This window comes from Macrosteles quadrilineatus, unplaced genomic scaffold (genome assembly GCF_028750875.1).
Source record: "Macrosteles quadrilineatus isolate MER2022 unplaced genomic scaffold, UCM_ALF_1.0 Scaffold_2__2_contigs__length_208266976, whole genome shotgun sequence".
Classification (NCBI taxonomy): domain Eukaryota; kingdom Metazoa; phylum Arthropoda; class Insecta; order Hemiptera; family Cicadellidae; genus Macrosteles; species Macrosteles quadrilineatus.
In genome coordinates this window covers 40,070,723-40,090,731 of record NW_026542595.1, presented here as the reverse complement: position 1 = coordinate 40,090,731, position 20,009 = coordinate 40,070,723, and the positions used below count along the sequence as shown (strand labels likewise).

General features: G+C 34.9%; 1 protein-coding gene across 1 annotated transcript in view; it reads left to right on the top strand.

Annotated features, from left to right (window-relative positions):
- Positions 1-17,339, top strand: part of LOC128986573 (glutamyl-tRNA(Gln) amidotransferase subunit A, mitochondrial-like) — a 39,267-nt gene extending 21,928 nt beyond the window's left edge. The window contains exons 5-9 of the mRNA XM_054407007.1: positions 5,047-5,222; positions 8,322-8,527; positions 9,175-9,392; positions 14,843-15,048; positions 17,157-17,339. Coding sequence (XP_054262982.1) covers positions 5,047-5,222; positions 8,322-8,527; positions 9,175-9,392; positions 14,843-15,048; positions 17,157-17,317 — 967 coding nt within the window. The 3' untranslated portion in view covers positions 17,318-17,339. The remainder of the gene's footprint in view (positions 1-5,046; positions 5,223-8,321; positions 8,528-9,174; positions 9,393-14,842; positions 15,049-17,156) is intronic.
- Positions 17,340-20,009: the final 2,670 nt, after the last annotated feature.

Genomic DNA, 20,009 nt, shown 5'->3' with positions numbered 1-20,009 from the left:
TACAATGCCATTTATTTTTCATTAAGTTTTAAAAATGATATCGTCCAGGTGAAGACCTTGACGAGCGATGCACATATTCAGCCGTTCAATGAAGTTTTCAAAAACTCTACGCAGCATATCTGGCGTTATTCCAGTGATAACATCAACAATTGCTTCCTTGAGGGCTTCCAAGGTCCTTGTCGAACTTTGTAAACCTCTGATTTGAGGTAACCCCAAAGAAAATAATCGCATGGGCTTAGATCGGGGGAGCGAGGAGGCCACAAAACATCCCCTCGTAAGATATCGAGTTCTTCAGTAACCTTATCTGGATCCATGTTGTAAAATTGGCACAGTTCTCGAATGCCACACCATCGGATTCTTTTATTAATCCAACATCTGTAGTTAGTTTCTTCTCTAGGCCCAAAATCCCCTCATGAGAAAAGGTCGCCATTTGTGAAACTAAAGTTAAAGTTTGCTCCGGAAACCTCTTACATATTTGCCTTTGCAGAGTGTCGAGTATGAGAAAGTAGACTTCTATCTTGATTTTACGGAAAGGGTCCAATATTGGCTCATCAACTGCAACCTCATCCATCATTCTTTTTCGTGTTCTGCTTCTTTGGTTTGGCTGTGTTACATTTTGATCTTCGGAAAAAGTAGTGATTGATGATTTGACTTTTTCCCATTCTTCTTCACTCCTCAACTGCTTAAGTTTTTCTTGGGTTGCTCTGATTATTCTTGGAGCAACACTGTAGTCAATTACACTTGACTGCAAACAAATAGTGATTGGAGAAAATACTTTAAAGATTGTAGACGCAACAAGCATAGAGCAGACTATGCCAAAGTCAAGTACTCTTTTGAGCAATCCATTCGCTGAAGCCTTGGTTTCATTGTCCGATTTCCTGTCAACACTTAACTCTGTCAAAGTATGTTTCAAGGTTTCGAAACATTCGAGAACTGTTTGCAAAGCGTCATTTCGGCTGGACCATCTGGTAGTGTGGACTCTTTTCAACCGAAGTTTTTGTTGTTTCTTGTTGGTTTCATTCAAGTTTTCGATGAAAAAATGGTGTCGTTTATGTCCAGACATAAAAACATGAAGTTCTTCAAGCAAAGAAAAAAGATTTCTTATCTGAGGACATACGTCCATTGATTTTTCCACAACCAGTGCAAACCTATGTGAACAGCACCAAATGTAAAAAGCTTTGGGGAAGTCTTTTTGTAATAAGGTTTTCACACCACTGTGCCTTCCCCTCATGTTACCAGCACCGTCCATACTTTGTCCCACAATGCCATTTGGATCAAGTCCAACAGACTTCAAACTCTTCACAACTTCCCTGGCAAGATTTTCACCCGTAGTGTCTCCAGTTGTGAACACTTTTACTTGACGTTCAACAGGTTTTACGCTATTTTTCATGTTTCCATGACTATCTAGTTGTTCAACATGGCGAACTAAAAGTGTCGAACATTCTTTCTTGCTGACGTCTTGAGTGGAGTCTAAAATGATCGAATATACCTTTGTGGAGTTTATGTTTTTTACTATTTTGTTGACAACCATATCACTCATGATGTTAATCAAATCATGGATGTTACGATAGCTCAAAAAGTTTGACGCTAGTTTGGTTTTGCAGCCAGTTCTCGGTTTATTTATTTTCTCTAGATAGACTCTTGCATGAGGATTATGTTTGCTTATTAACTTCAACAAACTAATCAGTTTTCCTTCTAGAGCATTTCTTTTTCGGAATGCAAGCATTTCCTCACATAAAAATCTGCAACAGTCTATAATAACGGAAAAAACCTCACGGTTTTCTTGCACGATTTGGTCTAGTTGTTTGACCAAACTAGAGTCTACCCTTTGTTTCGAAATCCATTGGATTTTTGCAATTTCTACAGACGTATGGTGGGGCGATTTTTCGTGTAGTAAAATGTCTCGGTCTCCTAAGTGATTAGTCCATCCTCGGTATCCTTCAGTCCCCCAAATAGACCTTTCGGCTGGCAGGGCAAAAAGGAGGCATGGCAAACAAAATATGGCATCTTTTTTTTGCTATACACCAACCACTTTCTGCAAATAACATTTTTGTTTGGGAGCTCAATATTTTTCCAGGTAGTTTTGAACTTCCGACCATTTGTAGTAGGAAAATTAATTTGAAGTTAAATCTTAAGCTAACTTAAGAGCAATGTTTATATCTTCAGGCGAAAGTTTTTTGTTTGCAAAAGTTGCAGGGTCAGAGTTATCCTTGAAATTTAAATGTAGTTGATGTACTTGGGCGCTTTGGGTGTTCGAAGATGAAATATCAGGATTGATACTTGAACTTGTGTCTGCTGTGGAACATATCTCGATCTCCATATTTTCATCAATGGATAAATCGTCCGCTCGAAAAGCACTTCTTGAGGATTCTGTACTTAGGCCTACAGCATAATCTTCTTCGTTACACTCTTGAACTTGGTGGACCTCAACATTTCCAGATGAACTAGGCCTGTAAAATGGAAAAAAATCTAGTACCGTAACTTAGAAGACGTATTATGCATAATGACTTTCGTTAATGATAATAACTAAAAACGATTACTATCATATTATTTATAAATAAAACATCAAATCAAAAAAATCGACAATAATATCAGCCTACCATTCTCTAAAACTCCAAAACGTTAAGTATGAATTTTTATAGGTGTTCATATAATCTATTCCAACCATTCTGTAAAATATTCTCTAGGTATATAAAATCAAGCTAAGAAAGATCACGAACTTTTGACAAAACCGTAAACCGCAGCCGCACAACCATCCGCATACTTGATTGTAAGGTCTTGATATGCACAAAAAAAATAAAAACAATTAAAATATAAAAAAAATAAATAAAACCTTTGAACCTAACTACCTTTGTTCTGATAATTCAGTATGTTGAAGTAGTTGAAGTGGTACATCCTGATCTGCCCTAGTCTCGTTGTAAGGCGTCCAAGGTCCATTGCCTTCTTTTACTTCAATGATTTTGTACTTTATATTTATATTGTTTTTGAATTTGTAAGCATGCTTTTTCTTACAATGGTCAGACCACTTATCACTCCGATGGACTGTATTACACATTAGTTCCAGGCATTTGTACTTAAACATTTGTTTAAGTAAACGAGGCATTTTCCACTGTGGATATCATAAGACAAAATAACACAATAACTTCCTATTTGCCAGACATCTTGTTAATTATAACAATCCAAAAAAGAACAGCCCTACTGAGATGTTGACAAACTCAAACTGTGATACCAGCGTAACCTAAATTTCGTACTGTTTACAGAGCAAATATTGTTGAGTTTTGTAAATTAGTTACTGTATTTGAATTATTATGCACTTTGGGAGTATGCACTAATTTGCTGTTTGCAGATGCTCAGATTCAGCACCAGATTCTGTAAAACATAAACATAACCTATAACCATACATACGTACATACATACGTAAGCTTTAGGAATCGTAAATTAGGAGGTCTTTATTTATAGAGGGCAACAGTTACAAGTAGAGTCAAGTCAAAGAATTTTAAAGACTAATAAACCTAACATTAATAAAATTACGACTTCTGCAATTGTGGTCTTATTTTGAATAAATTTGGCATGCATATGAAAACTGACAAATTCTGTGCATTGTCCTTTGCTTTGCTTTTTGCTACACAGCACAATGCACAAAGTTAAAAGTACAAGCTTAGACAAAAAGGCTTTTTGTCTATGGTACAAGTAACAAGTAAGTAACAACAACAACAAGTAAAAGTCTGGCAAGTAGAATATTATTGTCACTTACAGTTACAGCGCCAAGCGCGGGTATCGTCTGTCTCTGATCACTTTATAAAGCACTGGTTAAGGTTAAGCCTACTAATTTAAAAACACAGTATCTATTTACACTCACACTGTAACTCTTTGTTCACTCTCACTCTAAAAACGAATTAAGTAACTAGAACTATACATAAAACTTAACAACTGGAATAAATACTAAGAAGAACAAGTACATAGTTTTGAGCGTTTTGCGGTTAGAACGATGTCTGTCTTACAACGCTTTGCAGCTTGACTAGTTGACTCGTTGACTGTGCAGACAGCAGCTGCTAATGGTGGGTAGCGCCGGCACTGCCACTAGCGCTAGGCACGTGAACTATCGATTTGATGTTTACTCAATTTTAGCTTCACAAAAAATCCAGCAAAACACCTGGATGACGCAAGTTGAAAGAAACGAAACAATAACTATACATTTGTACTGCAAAACCTAAAAATTCCTATATAACAATAACAGTGTAATAAATAGATTAAAATCAAGAGGTCAACTCTGTCAAACAAGCTAAGGAAATAAATATTTTATTCCCCCCAAAAATCCTAATGTTTTTTAAAAAATCCCCCCCAAAAAAAATCTTGATGTCGCAAAATGCGACATCAAACCCCCCTGTGGGCACCCCTTATCGTGATAATCGTCGTATCCTGAGATCACTGCATATATATCTTTCCCAATTACTGAACCCTCATCACTGTTTTTCACTTTTTTTGCAAAACAATTTCATTTATTATCCACTGCAATTAAATATAACACTCGCTTTCAAATTTACCTTCCTATACATAATTTAGAATTCTACTCCAAAAAAACCTTCATATGAAGGATTAAAATTTCTTCAAAAATTACCTATTTCGAAAAAAAAAGAAAATAACAGAAATATATTCAAAGGCTTACTAAAAGATTTATTGATAAGAAAACCATTTTATTCCATCAAAGAATTTTTAGAATGTAATCCCTAAATGTTAATTTGAATTCCAGGTAGGCTACCTAGTTTTGCTCTGATGTAACTAGACTTAAAGAATTTCTGATTTTTTAAAGTTATAGAACTTATTTTTAGTTTTACAGTATAAATCTTTTGTGATAAATGGAATAGTTATTTAGTTTATATTTTTTATTTAGTTAGTTTAATGACACTATTCGTCTAAACTTTCTTCTCAATAAAGAATATTCAATTGATTGATACTTATCTTATCATACTACCTACCGTACTCTTGAACTTGCTTTACAAAATTACAGATAACAATTGGCTTCATTTTAGCAACAGTCTGCTTCAGTGCCTTAGGCTCTGACACGGGAGGCTCGACTCGCAACCCTGCGTCGTACTGCGGCATCGTCGGCCTCAAGCCAACCTATGGCCGAGTGTCTCGTCACGGTCTCATCCCTCTTGTCAACTCCATGGATGTTCCTGGGATCCTCACTAGATCTGTGTCTGATGCAGCAAATGTCCTTAGTAAGACACAATGTTCAAACACATAGACATAGACAAGCTTCCAACTAAACAAGATAAAACACTATTTCTTAGTTTGTCTTATAAAAGGATAGGGCATTTGCCAGGAATTATTAAGGAAATTGACAGGAAAGCAGGCTTACCTTTAAATAAGTCCATAGAGACACATAACACATCACAAAATTAAAAGTAGAAATTTTCGTGGTCACTGACCACTTTTTCAACCACTGGAGATTGGAGAAATGGCAATGGCAGTTGCAATTTGAATCTATTGCACCTTGTCAGGGTTGCCAACACAGATGAAGAGACTAAAAATTGTTTTTACTGTTGCATATGTATGAATGTGTTCACTTATTATGAATAATCCACTATATTTACACTGTTCTATATTTACACATATGTACACACACATATTAACATTTTTTATATACACTAGCCTGCTATGGAAGGTGAGGAATGGGGTTTATCTTAGATTAAGGTTTGGTGGGTTTCTAGAATGGGTGAACCATTGGTAGCTTAGTTCCCATCTTCTCAGTTCTGAGGGGTTGCAGTTGTACATATGTGTAAATATAGAACAGTGTAAATATAGTGGATTATTCATAATAAGTGAACACATTCATACATATGCAACAGTAAAAACAATTTTTAGTCTCTTCATCTGTGTTGGCAACCCTGACAAGGTGCAATAGATTCAAATTGCAACTGCCATTGCCATTTCTCCAATCTCCAGTGGTTGAAAAAGTGGTCAGTGACCACGAAAATTTCTACTTTTAATTTTGTGATGTGTTATGTGTCTCTATGGACTTATTTAAAGGTAAGCCTGCTTTCCTGTCAATTTCCTTAATATTTCTTAGTTTGCTGTCTTAACTTAGCGATATGTTTTTAAAGCTAGCACCATTGTTTTCCAACTCATAATTACTCCCTAATTGATTTCATCACAAACATAATTTATTCATTGTAACAATAATGACTTGGGAGAGAATTAGGCCTAAAGTGTAAAATTCCTGTTATTGAGCAACTTAAAATTTGCTTAATCCGAAGGCTCATTGGTAAAGGGATACTTAAAGACCAGCATAATATATTATTAAGAGTTCTATGTATACCTACAAGTAATAATAGAAGGTGTCAAGGGCGTACCCAGTACCAAAACTAAAGGGGGGGGGGGGGGGCAAGAGTGTACTTAAAACAGGGACCGCTAGGTTTTTTACGTTATTTTGAGACATTAATAAAACAAAACTAGCTCGATAAGCCAGTGTTTATAAAGTCTTAGTAAGTAAAGTGGATTTATGTCCGTCAATGGGGTCAGTTCAGGTTGCTTAGCTTTACAATACACATTTATCTGTATTTTTTGTGTCCATGCCAACTTTTCACATCCGTTTATAACACCCAAAATGTATGGTAAACTATTTTGAAGAATGCCTGATAACTTCACATTCTGCCACAGAGCAATTTTGTTCGTTACATTATTGTTGAAGGCAAATAAAAACAAAACAATGTCACAAAAAATAGGTTTATATTAATTCATTATACTACACAAAGTTGTTAGTTTATACATATTGCAAGAAATTGGTCTGTTAAAACGTTTTTATTAGGTCGCTTTCTTGTCCGCTACAAATTTTGCAACCGATTTTAGACTAACTTCCCGATGAGCTAGGGACTTGAAACTTGAAACATATCTCACAAATGGAAGACAATGCAATATTATACAATTTAATTTTCATATTTCCCTTGGGCTACGCCCCATGGGCTTGTTTTTATTAAATCGATTTCTTGCAAATTTTGATACTTCCCGATGAGCTATAGACTTGAAATTTGAAACATAGCTCACAAATGGATGACATTGCAATATTATATCATTTAATTTTCATATTTCCTTTCGGGCTACGCCCCATGGGCTTGTTTTTATTAGCTCGCTTTCCTACAAATTTTGATATCAATTTTAAACGATGTTCCCGATAAGCTAGAGACTTGAAATTTGAAACATAGCTCACAAATGCATGACAATGCAATATTATATCATTTAATTTTCATATTTCCCTTGGGCTACGCCCCATGGGCTTCCAAATTTTTCATGTTTACATTTTGAAAGAATGTAAATAAATATATCAATTAATTTAAGTCAGCTGTAAATACTTAAATTTGACAGTTCAAAGAGCAGAGGTTAAGAGGTACAGGTTATGCTCCCAAGAGATTCTTTATACAAACATTTCAAAATATAGATAAACAATCTGATTGCAGATATAAAGATGTTCGTTAATAATGTAAATTGTTATTTATTTAATGTTCTATAAAGTAAAAAATAAATTAAATAGATTGATATATTTATAGTTAGTAGGTAGGCCATACATTCAATCTAATACATAATTATATGAAAACAAACTCGAATAAACCTTAGATTTCCCACATGCCTTTGTCTTAATCTGATATAGATGCTTGAAATAGATTTAACATCCTCACGCATTAAAAAACTAAAAAAATAGAAAATAATTTATAAATAAAAAACTTTTTTAAACAAAACGTTTTTAAACGCCCTAAAAAGTAGAAAATAATTTACAAATAATTTATAAATATGTTGAGAGAGTATAAATACTTGTACGATTTAAAACGAAAAACGTGGGGTGCATGCAATAGATAGTTTACAATTACCTTCACCTACTGAACTAATGTATTATTATCAATTAATTGCATGCACCCAATGTTTTTCGTTTTAAATCGTACAAGTATTTATACTCTCTCAACATATTTATACATTATTTGTAAATTATTTTCTACTTTTTAGGGCGTTTAAAAACGTTTTGTTTAAAAAAGTTTTTTATTTATAAATTATTTATTACTACTGTTGGAATTTTTATTTTATTGAAGAAATAACTCTGAAACTATTGAAAAATTGATAACGTGTCATAAAAAATCTGTAAACTACCCTGCTCATATTTTCTCGTACTAATACAATTTTTCTTGGATATCAATTTTTTTATACCTTATCTGGCTTCTAGGGGGAGGGGGAACTGCCCCTCTCTGGGTATGCCCATGGAAGGTGTTAAAAAAAAAAAAATAGATTGAACTAGCCTATGGGATTTTAATTTCAACATTTGTTTGTGACAGATGCGATATCTGGCTGTGATCCGCTGGACTCTACCACAGTCACTGAGGAGTCGCCTCAGGTGGTGCTAGGAGACCAGCTGAACCTGTGTGGTTTGACAGTAGGCATACCTCGGGAATATCACTGTCCTGGTCTACATCCTGAGGTGCTACAAGCCTGGACAGAAGTTGCTCAGCTGCTGGAGGAGGGGGGCGCAAACGTCAAACAGGTTTTGAGAAATGTTATTCATATAATTTAATATCTTATTTTTCCAAAGCAGGAGTAGTGTTCACAAAAAACGGCTTCACATATTATACAGGGTGTTTATTAAAGATTGCATGTATTTCAAACGGTTGTTGCTTGGGGACTATTCAACATAATTAAGTGATTTGAACGTCAAATTGAAGGGAAGAGAACAACGTTTTTTCCATATTTTGATACAATTCGGAATAATTTAATAAAATTCAGATTTTCATCAATCTTATATGAGCATAAAACTGGCCAAGTCTGTACGCTTAGGGCGATTCGCGGATTTATCTAATGTCTTAACTGAATATTTTTAGGCATAAAAATTCACAAATAACATAAAGTGTTGATTTAGGTACATTTCACTCAAGACTGCTGTGGTTTAATAGATTTTTGGGGCTTCTGATGCAGAATTGTCTAATCTGTAAATGTGTGAATCCGAGGCATCAATGCTGTGGGTTTACCGCCATTTTAACTTACAGTCCATCATTGTAGGCTACTGTACCAGCTTACCTCTTGGTTTGCTTGAATACGTTTCTCGCTTGTGTTAATGGGAAAGTTCAAGTTTAACTGAGACCATGACCCTCTTACCAATTACTAACCACTAATCTTGATGTTGTATTCCTACAGGTATCCATGCCTCACACGGATCTGTCCATCGTGTGTTACTCTGTGTTGAATCAGTGTGAAGTGGCCAGCAACATGGCTAGGTATGATGGCCTGCAGTACGGCCACCGAGCTGACACTAATGTCTCCACAGAACAGCTGTTTGCTGACACTCGCAGTCAGGCATTGGGACTGGTCGTCCGCAGCCGCATACTCACCGGCAACTACTTCTTGCTCAAAAGGTTTCAAATTAACCTTCACAATTGGATAAATTACAATATTTTTTATAAGGTTATGTTTTTAGGAAAAAGCATTCAGCTTGGATTAAATAAATATATAGGATGGAGAGGACACAGCTAACTCACCTGATGAAAGGTTGCAGACGAGTCAAAGAACACATAAAACACACACATGGGAATACTTGATATTTCGCCTCTTTCAGAGGCTTCTTCAGAAGTAGGCCTAGATGGTAGTTACAAGAAAAAATTATTTATATTTTTTATAATTAAATCTAAGGCTTACCTTACGATCCAATTTATTTGATAGCGGAGACCTAGGTTTCTACGTCCTTATTGTCAGTCCTTTATCTCATAGGCTAGCTAAACCTTTAGTTTGCCATCTCTTACTTGAGATACAGTAGAACCTCGCTAATCCGACCTCTGATGGTCCGACTCCTCGCTTGGTCCGATCGTGCCGCCAACACAATAGGCTTCTGATAACATAACCTCATTTTCCAAGAAAAATACCCAGAAAACTTTATAAATTGTGTTTTTTTTGTTTATGTGTTGAAATTTGTTGTATATTTAACCATGTCTGCCCACGGTTGACAAAACAAAGAAACGCCGATCAAAGCTTCAAGGTCAAGCTATCCGTTTACGCTGGCAATCGTCTGCTCCTTAGGCCTACACATGACACATCTGTCTGCTGTGCGCTTGCTATGTCACAACATTTTGTTATTGGGTATTTGGTTATCATGACAGCTTTAGTAGCCTGTGATTGGGTGTTTAGTAACCATGGCAACTTATTGAATGGTAGGATGAAGAGAAACTTAAGAAAGAATAGAAGAACAAAGAGAAAGAATAAGCGATGTTTTTATGTCATTGTTATCTTTATCGGTGTATTTTACGACTGTTGTTATGCTATAAGTAGGGTACTATTATTATTTTGTACTTTTTTTATACGTTATCTAATGTTTTTATCAACATTCTTCTGTCCTGAAACAGCGTAGCAGTAGCATATGACTGCAGTAGCTTACTAAACTTTCTGCTGTTCTGTTCTTAATTTTGCTGTACAGGTTTGGCAATTTGTTTGTTTGAATAAAAGTTTGAAAAAGCTTTGATTTTAAACGTTACAGCTTTTATTACTGAACCAAGGGTAATGACATAACATAAATATCATGACTGCGCAACCGCCTACTAATTGTATTTTTATTATGTAACTAGCTGACCCGGCGAACTTCGTATCGCCTAAGTTATAGGTTTCCCCTAAGACAGACCGATGGAAAGAAAGTACCGTTACGTTTAATTTTCAAGATGATCTCGTTCGCATCGCTCAATCACGTCCTGGTTGAAGTTCGTTCGCTACGCTCACTCACCTTTGGGTTGGAGCTCGTTCGCTACGCTCACTCACCTTTAGGTTGGAGCTCGTTCGCTGCGCTCACTTGCCTTCAGGTTAGCTCGTTCGCTACGCTAACTCGCCTCCAGGTTGAAGTTCGTTCGCTACGCTCACTCACCTTTGGGTTGGAGCTCGTTCGCTACGCTCACTCACCTTTAGGTTGGAGCTCGTTCGCTGCGCTCACTTGCCTTCAGGTTAGCTCGTTCGCTACGCTAACTCGCCTCCAGGTCGAAGTTCGTTCGCTACGCTCACTCACCTTTTGGTTGCAAATTAGCTGTTGTCAAAAATGTAAAAGAAATAATAGTGCTGCACCCTGTTGGTAATCCTTGTAACTTTAATGCTATTGAACATCATAGAACAGAACCAACTTGTTTAATTGAAACAGCTGTTAAGATTCATTAATTCCATTTCTCATAAGGTTAACATGGGAAACTCCAGAGCCACTGGGGCGGAGCCCTTTTAAGAATTTCGAAACGGGAAATAGTTTACGTCCGATTCGCATACCTACAGAATTTACACACCAAATTTCATAACGATCGGTGAAGTCGTTCCGGAGGAGTTTGCAGACAAACACTGTGACACGAGAATTTTATATATTAGATATGCAAATTATTACATTAACGTCCATTTAGTTTAAGAGTTGGAAATAACTGTTTTATGCCATGTTGGATTAAACTTGGTTATCAGTTATCCGTGGTCTGTTCAAAATACAGTTTTACTATGTTTTTATGTCAATAGACACATTCCTCTGATAATCCGACCTTTTTGCTGTTCCGACCATGCTCCCAGTCCCGTAGGTGACGGATTAGCAAGGTTCTACTGTATTGTTTATTTGGTATAATTTGTAACATTGAACACATATAAATATTTACAAAGACATAAATGAAAACGACTTAGATACATGGCCATGATCTTTATCAATCCTAACCTCCGAAGTTGGGATGTGATGACTTTTACTTCTAGCAGCATGGTCTTATCACTCCACAGAGTTATGTATTTTTGCAAACAGGTGTTTGAAAATATTGTATTGTATTATTTATTTCTTATTTCAATTAATGACTCAAACATGATGTTAGTGGCAAAATTTCTTTGGTCATTTAGTATGAGGGATGGGTCGGTTTTAGTAGCGTTATATATATATATATATATGAAAATGTTCTATTGTATTTAACTTCTTGTTTTTGGGGGCTTTATGTAATATTTTCTAAGTTGGCATCTATTGAGGTGTAGGAATGGTTTTCTGAAATTAAATGTCCACAATAGGTTGATGAGCTGGTTGGGTTCTTTTTGGGGGGATGTACTTTGAAACGCTGGTGAAAACTTCTCCCCGTTTGCCCAATATAAAATTTAGGGCAAGAGCCACAGGTTAATTTGTAGACCCCCGTACCTGCGAAGTTGTCTACTGTTGTCAGTTGCTTTTTGTTTAGCAAACTCCCGAGGTTGTTAGTCGATCTGTAGGCAACTTTGAGTCCCTGTTCTTCTAGGATTTTATGGAAAGAGTTGTTTCAAATTCTTGATTAGTATTGGGCTCTTGTTTTCTTTGTTTTTGTTTTTGTTTCATTAATACCTTTGTGATAAGGGCTGGGTGATATCCATTATTAACAGCTATTTCCTTAATGATGTTCATCTCCTTTTTGTATTTCTCTTCATTAAGTGGGACATTTGTAAGCCTATAAATCATACTATAGAATTCTGCGAGTTAAAAAAAACAAAAAAAACTGAACTAACATTAAAATAGAACTACGTTGAAATAGAAATGAAACTGAACTATAACCGAATTGATAAAACCTGCAACTGACCCATCACTACGCAAAGTCTTAAAATATTACTCAACGTGGCATATAAAACTGATCACTTTGTACATTACTTATTGACTTTATAATTTTATGCAGCCTAAATAATAGATACTTGCATAAATAAATAAATATAAATAAATAGATAATTGCACAGCAAATAATGCATGAGATTTTTACAAAAAAGTAAGGTTTTTCAAAAAAGGTTACACTCCAAACCCTTATGGAGTGAAAAACAAAGAAGGCATTGTTGTTACAGAAACCCAACAGGTTTTAGAAAGATGGAGAGAATATTTCTGCGACTTACTAAATGTAGATGGGGTGGACTTTGCACCAGAAGAAGATAACGATGACATATACTATCACGTTCAACCAAAGGTTGAGGCACCAACCAGGGAAGAAGTCGAAGCAGCAGTCAAAGTTCTAAAGAGCAATAAAGCCCCGGGCAGAGATGCAGCAGAAATACTGAAGAAGGGAGGGGGAGTAGTAATAGGAAAGCTTTGGGAACTGATTAAAATAATCTGGGAGAGAGAAGAAATTCCAGAAGAATGGAGGGAAGCAATAGTAGTCCCCATTCACAAGAAAGGAGAGAAAGAAGAATGTAGCAATTTTAGAGGCATATCACTCCTTAGCATACCGTACAAAGTTTTATCAAAGATAGTATTAAATCGGATCGAAGAATATACAAATGAACTAATCCTAGATCATCAGGCTGGTTTCATGAAAGGCAGGTCCACAATGAATCAAATATTTATCCTTAAAGAAGTCATATCGAAGTATTGGGAGTTTAATAGGGAGTTTTTTGCAATATTTATTGATTTCCAAAAAGCGTATGATAGCATAAATAGAGAGAAACTGTGGAAAAAGATGGACAAATTTGGAATCCCAACCAAACTTATAAACCTTGCTAGAACAACTGTAGCAAATTCCACATGTTCAGTAAAAGTAAATGGGAGAGTCTCGGAGCCCTTTACAGTAAATGCAGGGGTAAGGCAAGGGGATGGGCTCTCCCCAATCCTCTTCAACATAGCAATAGAAGAAGCTCTACAAGAAGTGGCAACAATAGATAAGGGAATTTCAATTGGCTCCAGAATTAACATATTAGCGTTTGCAGACGATGTCGTCATTTTTGCAGAAACTTTGGAGGACCTACGCCATCTAACAAAAGTATTTATGGACAAAACAGGGCAATTAGGACTAAAAGTAAATGACGGGAAAACCAAATATATGCAATTTTCAAGAAATCAAGGTATAGCCCAAGACCCACTGCAGGTAGATGACCATAAATTTGAAAAAGTAGAACATTTTAAGTACTTAGGGGTTATCTTATCCAGGGAAAACAAAGAAGAAATAGAAATTCAAAATAGACTAAATCTGGCAAACAGATGTTTCTACGCTTGCAACAGACTGATGTCCTCTAAGTTACTGTCAAAAAACACCAAAGTTAGAATTTATAAGACAATAATAAGCCCAGTATTATTATACGGAGCTGAAACATGGAAACCAAATAAAAAAGAAGAAAAGAAGTTAATCACATTCGAAAATAAGATTTTAAGAAAAATCAATGGACCAATTTATGAAGGTGGTGAATGGAGGAAGAGACACAACAGAGAACTGAGAGAACTCTACAGAGATCCAGATGTGGTGTGTGAATTTAAGTGTAGAAGAGTTAGATGGGCTGGACATGTTTTACGAAGAGAGGAGCAAAATAAGTTAAAATTAGTTTTACTAAGAAGTCCCGAAGGAAGACGACCGAGAGGAAGGCCAAAACAAAAATGGTGGAGCCAAGTAAAGAAAGACATGGAGCAACTAGGAGCAACTGAGGAGGATGCAGAGGATAGAGCAAGATGGAGAGGCTTTGTTGGTGCGGCCAAATATCTTCTTAGATATGCATGGCCCTGAGAGTAAGTAAAAGTAAGTAAATAATAGATATGGACGGAATTGGATGGTAAAGCACATTAATAATAGAAAGTAAACCAACATCTGTGGTTATTAACGCTTTAGAAATCAAATCAGAAAATTTGTAGACGAATTCACTCTCCCCATAAGGTTAAATATTAGAAATTAAGAACGATTTTCCATACCAAACCAACAAAGTTTTTAAAACTTGATTTTACACAAACATTTTCGAACAGCAACTTCCTTAAGTTTCACTATAATTGGTTTGGCATCTTATTGAACAAAAGGAAGACGTTCATCATTTTTATAATATAGAGATTTGTCTAATTTTTATTCAGCTGGTGTAAAGATATCAATCAGTTAACCGAAGGTAACATATGTTTTAGCAACTACGAGAAATACTTTGAACAAGCAATGAAAGTGCGACGTCTGATAGCAGAGGACTTTGCTGCTGTGTGGAAGGATGGAGTTGACCTTCTGCTGACTCCCACCACTCTCTCCCCTGCCCCTCCCTTTAACAAGTTCACCAGCCTCTCCAACAGAGAACAATGTGACACACAGGACTACTGCACTCAACCTGCCAACATGGCTGGTACGTCTCTGTCTCAGTGAGCATAGTATGTTGACGTAGAAAATATAATCAAACTGGCAATCGAGTAATCTACTAGTATAAGTGTTGGAACAACAACGTTCCGAAAATCCGGATCCGGTACCGATATTTTCTTGGATCCCCCCCATCACTAATAGGTAGATAGATTCACTGCAACATATAAATAGTACATTTCACCACTAGGGTGTAAAGTGACTATTTTTGACCAGAGCTCTTCAGAAAATAAGCTTGGGTTGAAAAGACACTTTTTTGATGTTTTGCCCGTGTGAAGAGATACATTTTTTGTCATATTGCAAAATTATTTAAAAATGTAAGTTAGAAAACAAAAATACTTTTCAAATAAAGAGTAAAGAAAGATAACCTCTCAAAACGACTTCAGTTTGTTTTCAATTTTTCCAATGCAAATAAGCAGCTGTTTATTAAGTGATTCGATCATTTTGTCCATTACGATTGTGTTAGGCCTACTGTACATTATACTATCGATGTCAAACCAAATTCAAATTCAAATTCAAATTATCTTTATTTATATTATGTACAAAACGTACAATAAATAGTGTCAAGCTTATAATTACTATGAACAAATACTTAAACTAAACAAAAAATACAGAAAATAAAACTATCTATAGCTGTATACATTCATAAACAGTTCATCTATTGAGTAGATGGGTTTTTCTATCAAAAATTCTTTAAGTTTTTGTCTAAACTTTTTTTTATCCTTAATATCTTTTATTTCATCTGGTATTATCTTTAAAAACTTTACACCGGCATATGAGGGCTTATTTTTATACATTTCTAAGTTGTGTTTCGGTAGAACTATATTATTTTTGTTTCTAGTGTTGTATTGATGGGTTTCACTATGTGTTTTAAATTTTTCCTGGTTATTTTTTACATGTATTATACATTCGAGTACGTACAAACTAAACACAGTTAATATTTTCAAATTGACAAATTGTTGCTTTACAGACTCATTATAATCTAGATTTAACATTATTCTTATTGCCTTTTTCTGTAAAACAAGTATCTTATCTAAATTTTTCTGGGAAGTGCCTCCATACACTACTATTGCATAAGATATATGTGATTGGATATGGGAATGAAAAACTATTTTTAATGTTGCTAGGTCACTCAAATAAAACATTCTTTTCAAGGCATAGATTCCAGAATTTACCTTACGCACAATGCTTCCTACATGATGATCCCACCTAAGACATTCATCAATATGGATACCTAAAAATTTTGTACAATCAATTTGATTTATTGTGTTGTTGTCAATAAAAATATGAGGGCTACACTTATTTTTGTTCTGCTTAGTGCTGAAAGAAATAAAATTAGTTTTTTGTGAATTTAGCATTAATCGATTGTTTACAAAACATTCTTGGATTTGTGATAATTCTATATGAGCTGCTACTTCCAAATCCATCTGACATTTAGCAGATACAATAAGATTAGAATCGTCAGCATACTGTACGAGTTTAGAACTATATATTACATTGTTACCTAGACAGTTTGGCATATTCTTAACGTAACAAATAAAAAGCAAAGGTCCAAGAATAGACCCTTGCGGGACGCCATGCTTTATACTTTGTGTTGCGGAGGGAATTTTTGAAATTATAGCGTTGTTTATATGACTGATTTCTGTAAATTGCTGCCTGTTGGTGAGATAAGACCTGAACCACTGCAAAGGAGTTTTTCAGGTCTTATCTCACCAACAGGCAGCAATTTGAATCAAAATACAAAATTTTTTGCCTATTAGTTACCATTGACAACAATAAGCTACAAACGGTTGAATCAATCGATAAATAACTTTGATACATGCGATTGGTTAGGCCTACAAGCAAAATTTTCAACTCTGTTTATCGCAGCTGACATTTACTCCCTATGTCAGAAAAAGGCTTTTTACTCCCTAGAGAGTAAAATAGCTTCTTTAGACCCGAAACGCATACATATTAAAAAGGGCTGTTTTTGCTGCAGTATGACAAAAACCTTCTTAATGAAGGTGGTAAAATTGATTACATATATCTATTTAAATATAGACATTATTGTGTATTTTAGATTTCAACTTCTTATGTTTGATTGTTTTATATGTGCAGGGTGTCCCGCAGTTTCATTGCCTGTCTGCTTGTCAGAAGACCACCTGCCTATCGGTCTACAGCTGATTGCCCCCAACTTCTGTGAGCAAACTTTGCTCTCTGTCGCCCTCTGGCTTGAGAAAAGTTTAGAATTTCCTCAGCTTGAGCTTATAGATGTGTAGAATTAAAATTTTGTTCACCAAAGTATATAAGATAATAAATATTTTCCTACAGTTACCTAACAATGTACATGTTCTCTCACTGATTTGATAAAGCAAAGTGGCCAATTCGCTCATCAGTGAGACAATGTTAACATTGTCTCACTCTAATTACTTTGTCTCACTCCAGATTTGCAACGTGAAGACACGAAATAGTGAGCGCGTAACATGCAGGCAACGTCGTATGCGCGCGAAATACGTTGGCAGCACTGGCCGTAAATCAGCTGGTCAGCTGTTGTACTGTTGTATTTGTCACATAAGTCACTTCACATTAAATGGTATATTAAAAGTTCACTCAATAACTCAATAACTGGAATAATGACTCAGTTTAACTCATGGTGTTATTATCGTCAGTAATGAGATTTAGGAGTCTACTTTATGTCTCCATAAATTCATGATTTTAGTAAAACGATGAATGAATCCATACTTTATTATTATTTTAGCTCAGTAATTAGTTTCTGCACAATGAAGATTACATTATTTTACCCAAAGAAATTGTCAAAGGTAGTTTTAGTATGTGATTACAGCTGGTAAAAAACTTTACTGGGTAAAAAAGTAAATACCTTAAGTTTTAGTTACGTAAAAACCTTCACTGAATAAGTTATTGAGTCACTCTCGTAAGGGTTAAACAAACAGTAAAGAGCTTAACCATGTGGAGATAGCTTGATTGCTGAGATGAAAAATACAGAACATTGGAAATGTTAACGTAAATTCTATGACCAGTGGTCTGATGTATCTTTAATATTCCTTTTGACCTTATACGTGATACTTATTTAATCAAAATCCTTTCAAGAGCTTAGAATCTTTTATAATGTGTGTAAATATACTTTTTCCTACAGTTACCTAACAATGTACATGTTCTCTCACTGATTTGAGAAAGCAAAGTGGCCAATTCGCTCATCAGTGTGAGACAATGTTAACATTGTCTCACTCTAATTACTTTGTCTCACTCCAGATTTGCAACGTGAAGGCACGAAATAGTGAGCACGTAACATGCAGGCAACGTCGTAGCGCGCGAAATAAGAATAAGAATAAGAAATATTTATTTCCATTGATCTTTATAAAAGAAATAGGACACGTCATTGTTATACATAGTTACAAGGTGATTCAGTGCTTACAGTACAAAATATCTAAATTTAAATAGCCACTTACATGAAAATAAAAGCTTTATTACAACTTACTCTTCAAAATCTAATATTTACTTCACAACTTAAAAAATCATCAATTTTGTAAAAGGGATTTTTAACAATCCAGTCATACAGTTTATTTTTAAAAATACTGTAAGAAACTAATTTTGCTTCTTCAGGCAGCTTATTAAAAAACATTATACAATTTAATTTATGTGAATGTTTGGTTTTTGCCAATCTGTGCTGCAATATATCTATTTTATCCCTACCTCTTGTATAGCGATTGTGTACGTCTTTTCGGAAAGAGAATTGATCTAAGTTTGACTTTGTATATATTAGAATTTGGAATATATAAAGTTTCTGTCCTGCCTTCTTTTTCAAAGATATTTGAAAAAATTGCATTCAATCAAATGTCCTATTTTCTGGAATCTAATAACTTATTAGCTGATGAACAGTTTGGTTTTAGGAAAAATCGAAGTACCACTTCCACTGTGGCTCATTTTGTAAATTCAATAACACAGAGCTTGGATGGGTCACAGAGCACTATTGGCGTGTTCTGTGATCTAACCAAAGCCTTTGATAGTGTACACCATCAAATTCTTCTTGATAAATTATCCTCCTATAGATTCTCAGAATCAGTTATTTTGTGGTTGAAATCATATTTAAACGATCGCTTTCAAAGAACAGTTATTATTAAAGAAAACATTAAGTATGCTTCTGAATGGGAAAAGATTGTTATGGGGGTGCCTCAGGGCTCTATATTAGGACCGTTATTGTTTTTGATGTACATAAATGATCTACCTAAGAATGTTAAACCTAGTTTGTTGTTATATGCTGACGATACGACAGCCATCATTAAATCAAAAGACAGTCATGAACTAAGTTTAGCCTTGAATCAAGCTCTTCAAGATCTGTCAAAATGGTTTAAAGTAAACGGTTTAAAAATGAACCACATTAAAACACAAATAGTAAAATTTCAAACTGCACAGTGTAGGGACGATCTTGAAGGCTTTGTTTATTTTGATAATGAAAAAATAAATCTTAGCAACACAGCTAAATTTTTAGGAATTGATGTAGATAGTTTATTGAATTGGAAGAATCACATTCATAACACCTCTAAAAAGTTAAATTCAGTATGTTTTCAAATGTTGATCTTAAGAAATGTTGTTGATTTAAACACTAGACTAATGATTTATCACGCTTTATTTTCGTCAATTTTACAGTAAGGAATAGAGCTTTGGGGCGTCACATCTGATTCGTATCAACTTTTTAAACTTCAAAAAAGAATACTTAGAATTATGACTTTTAAACCCGTAAAACATTCTTGCAAACAACTTTTTAAAGAACTAAAGATTCTAACCGTCCCTAATTTGTATATTCTTAAATGTTTATTGTATGTGAAATCAAATTTTGAAAAACTCCACAGTGAAAATAATCGACACAATTATAACACTAGATTTCATACAGATTTTCAATATCCTATACACAGATTAAATCTTGTGGAAAGGACACCTTCTTATATGGGTAAA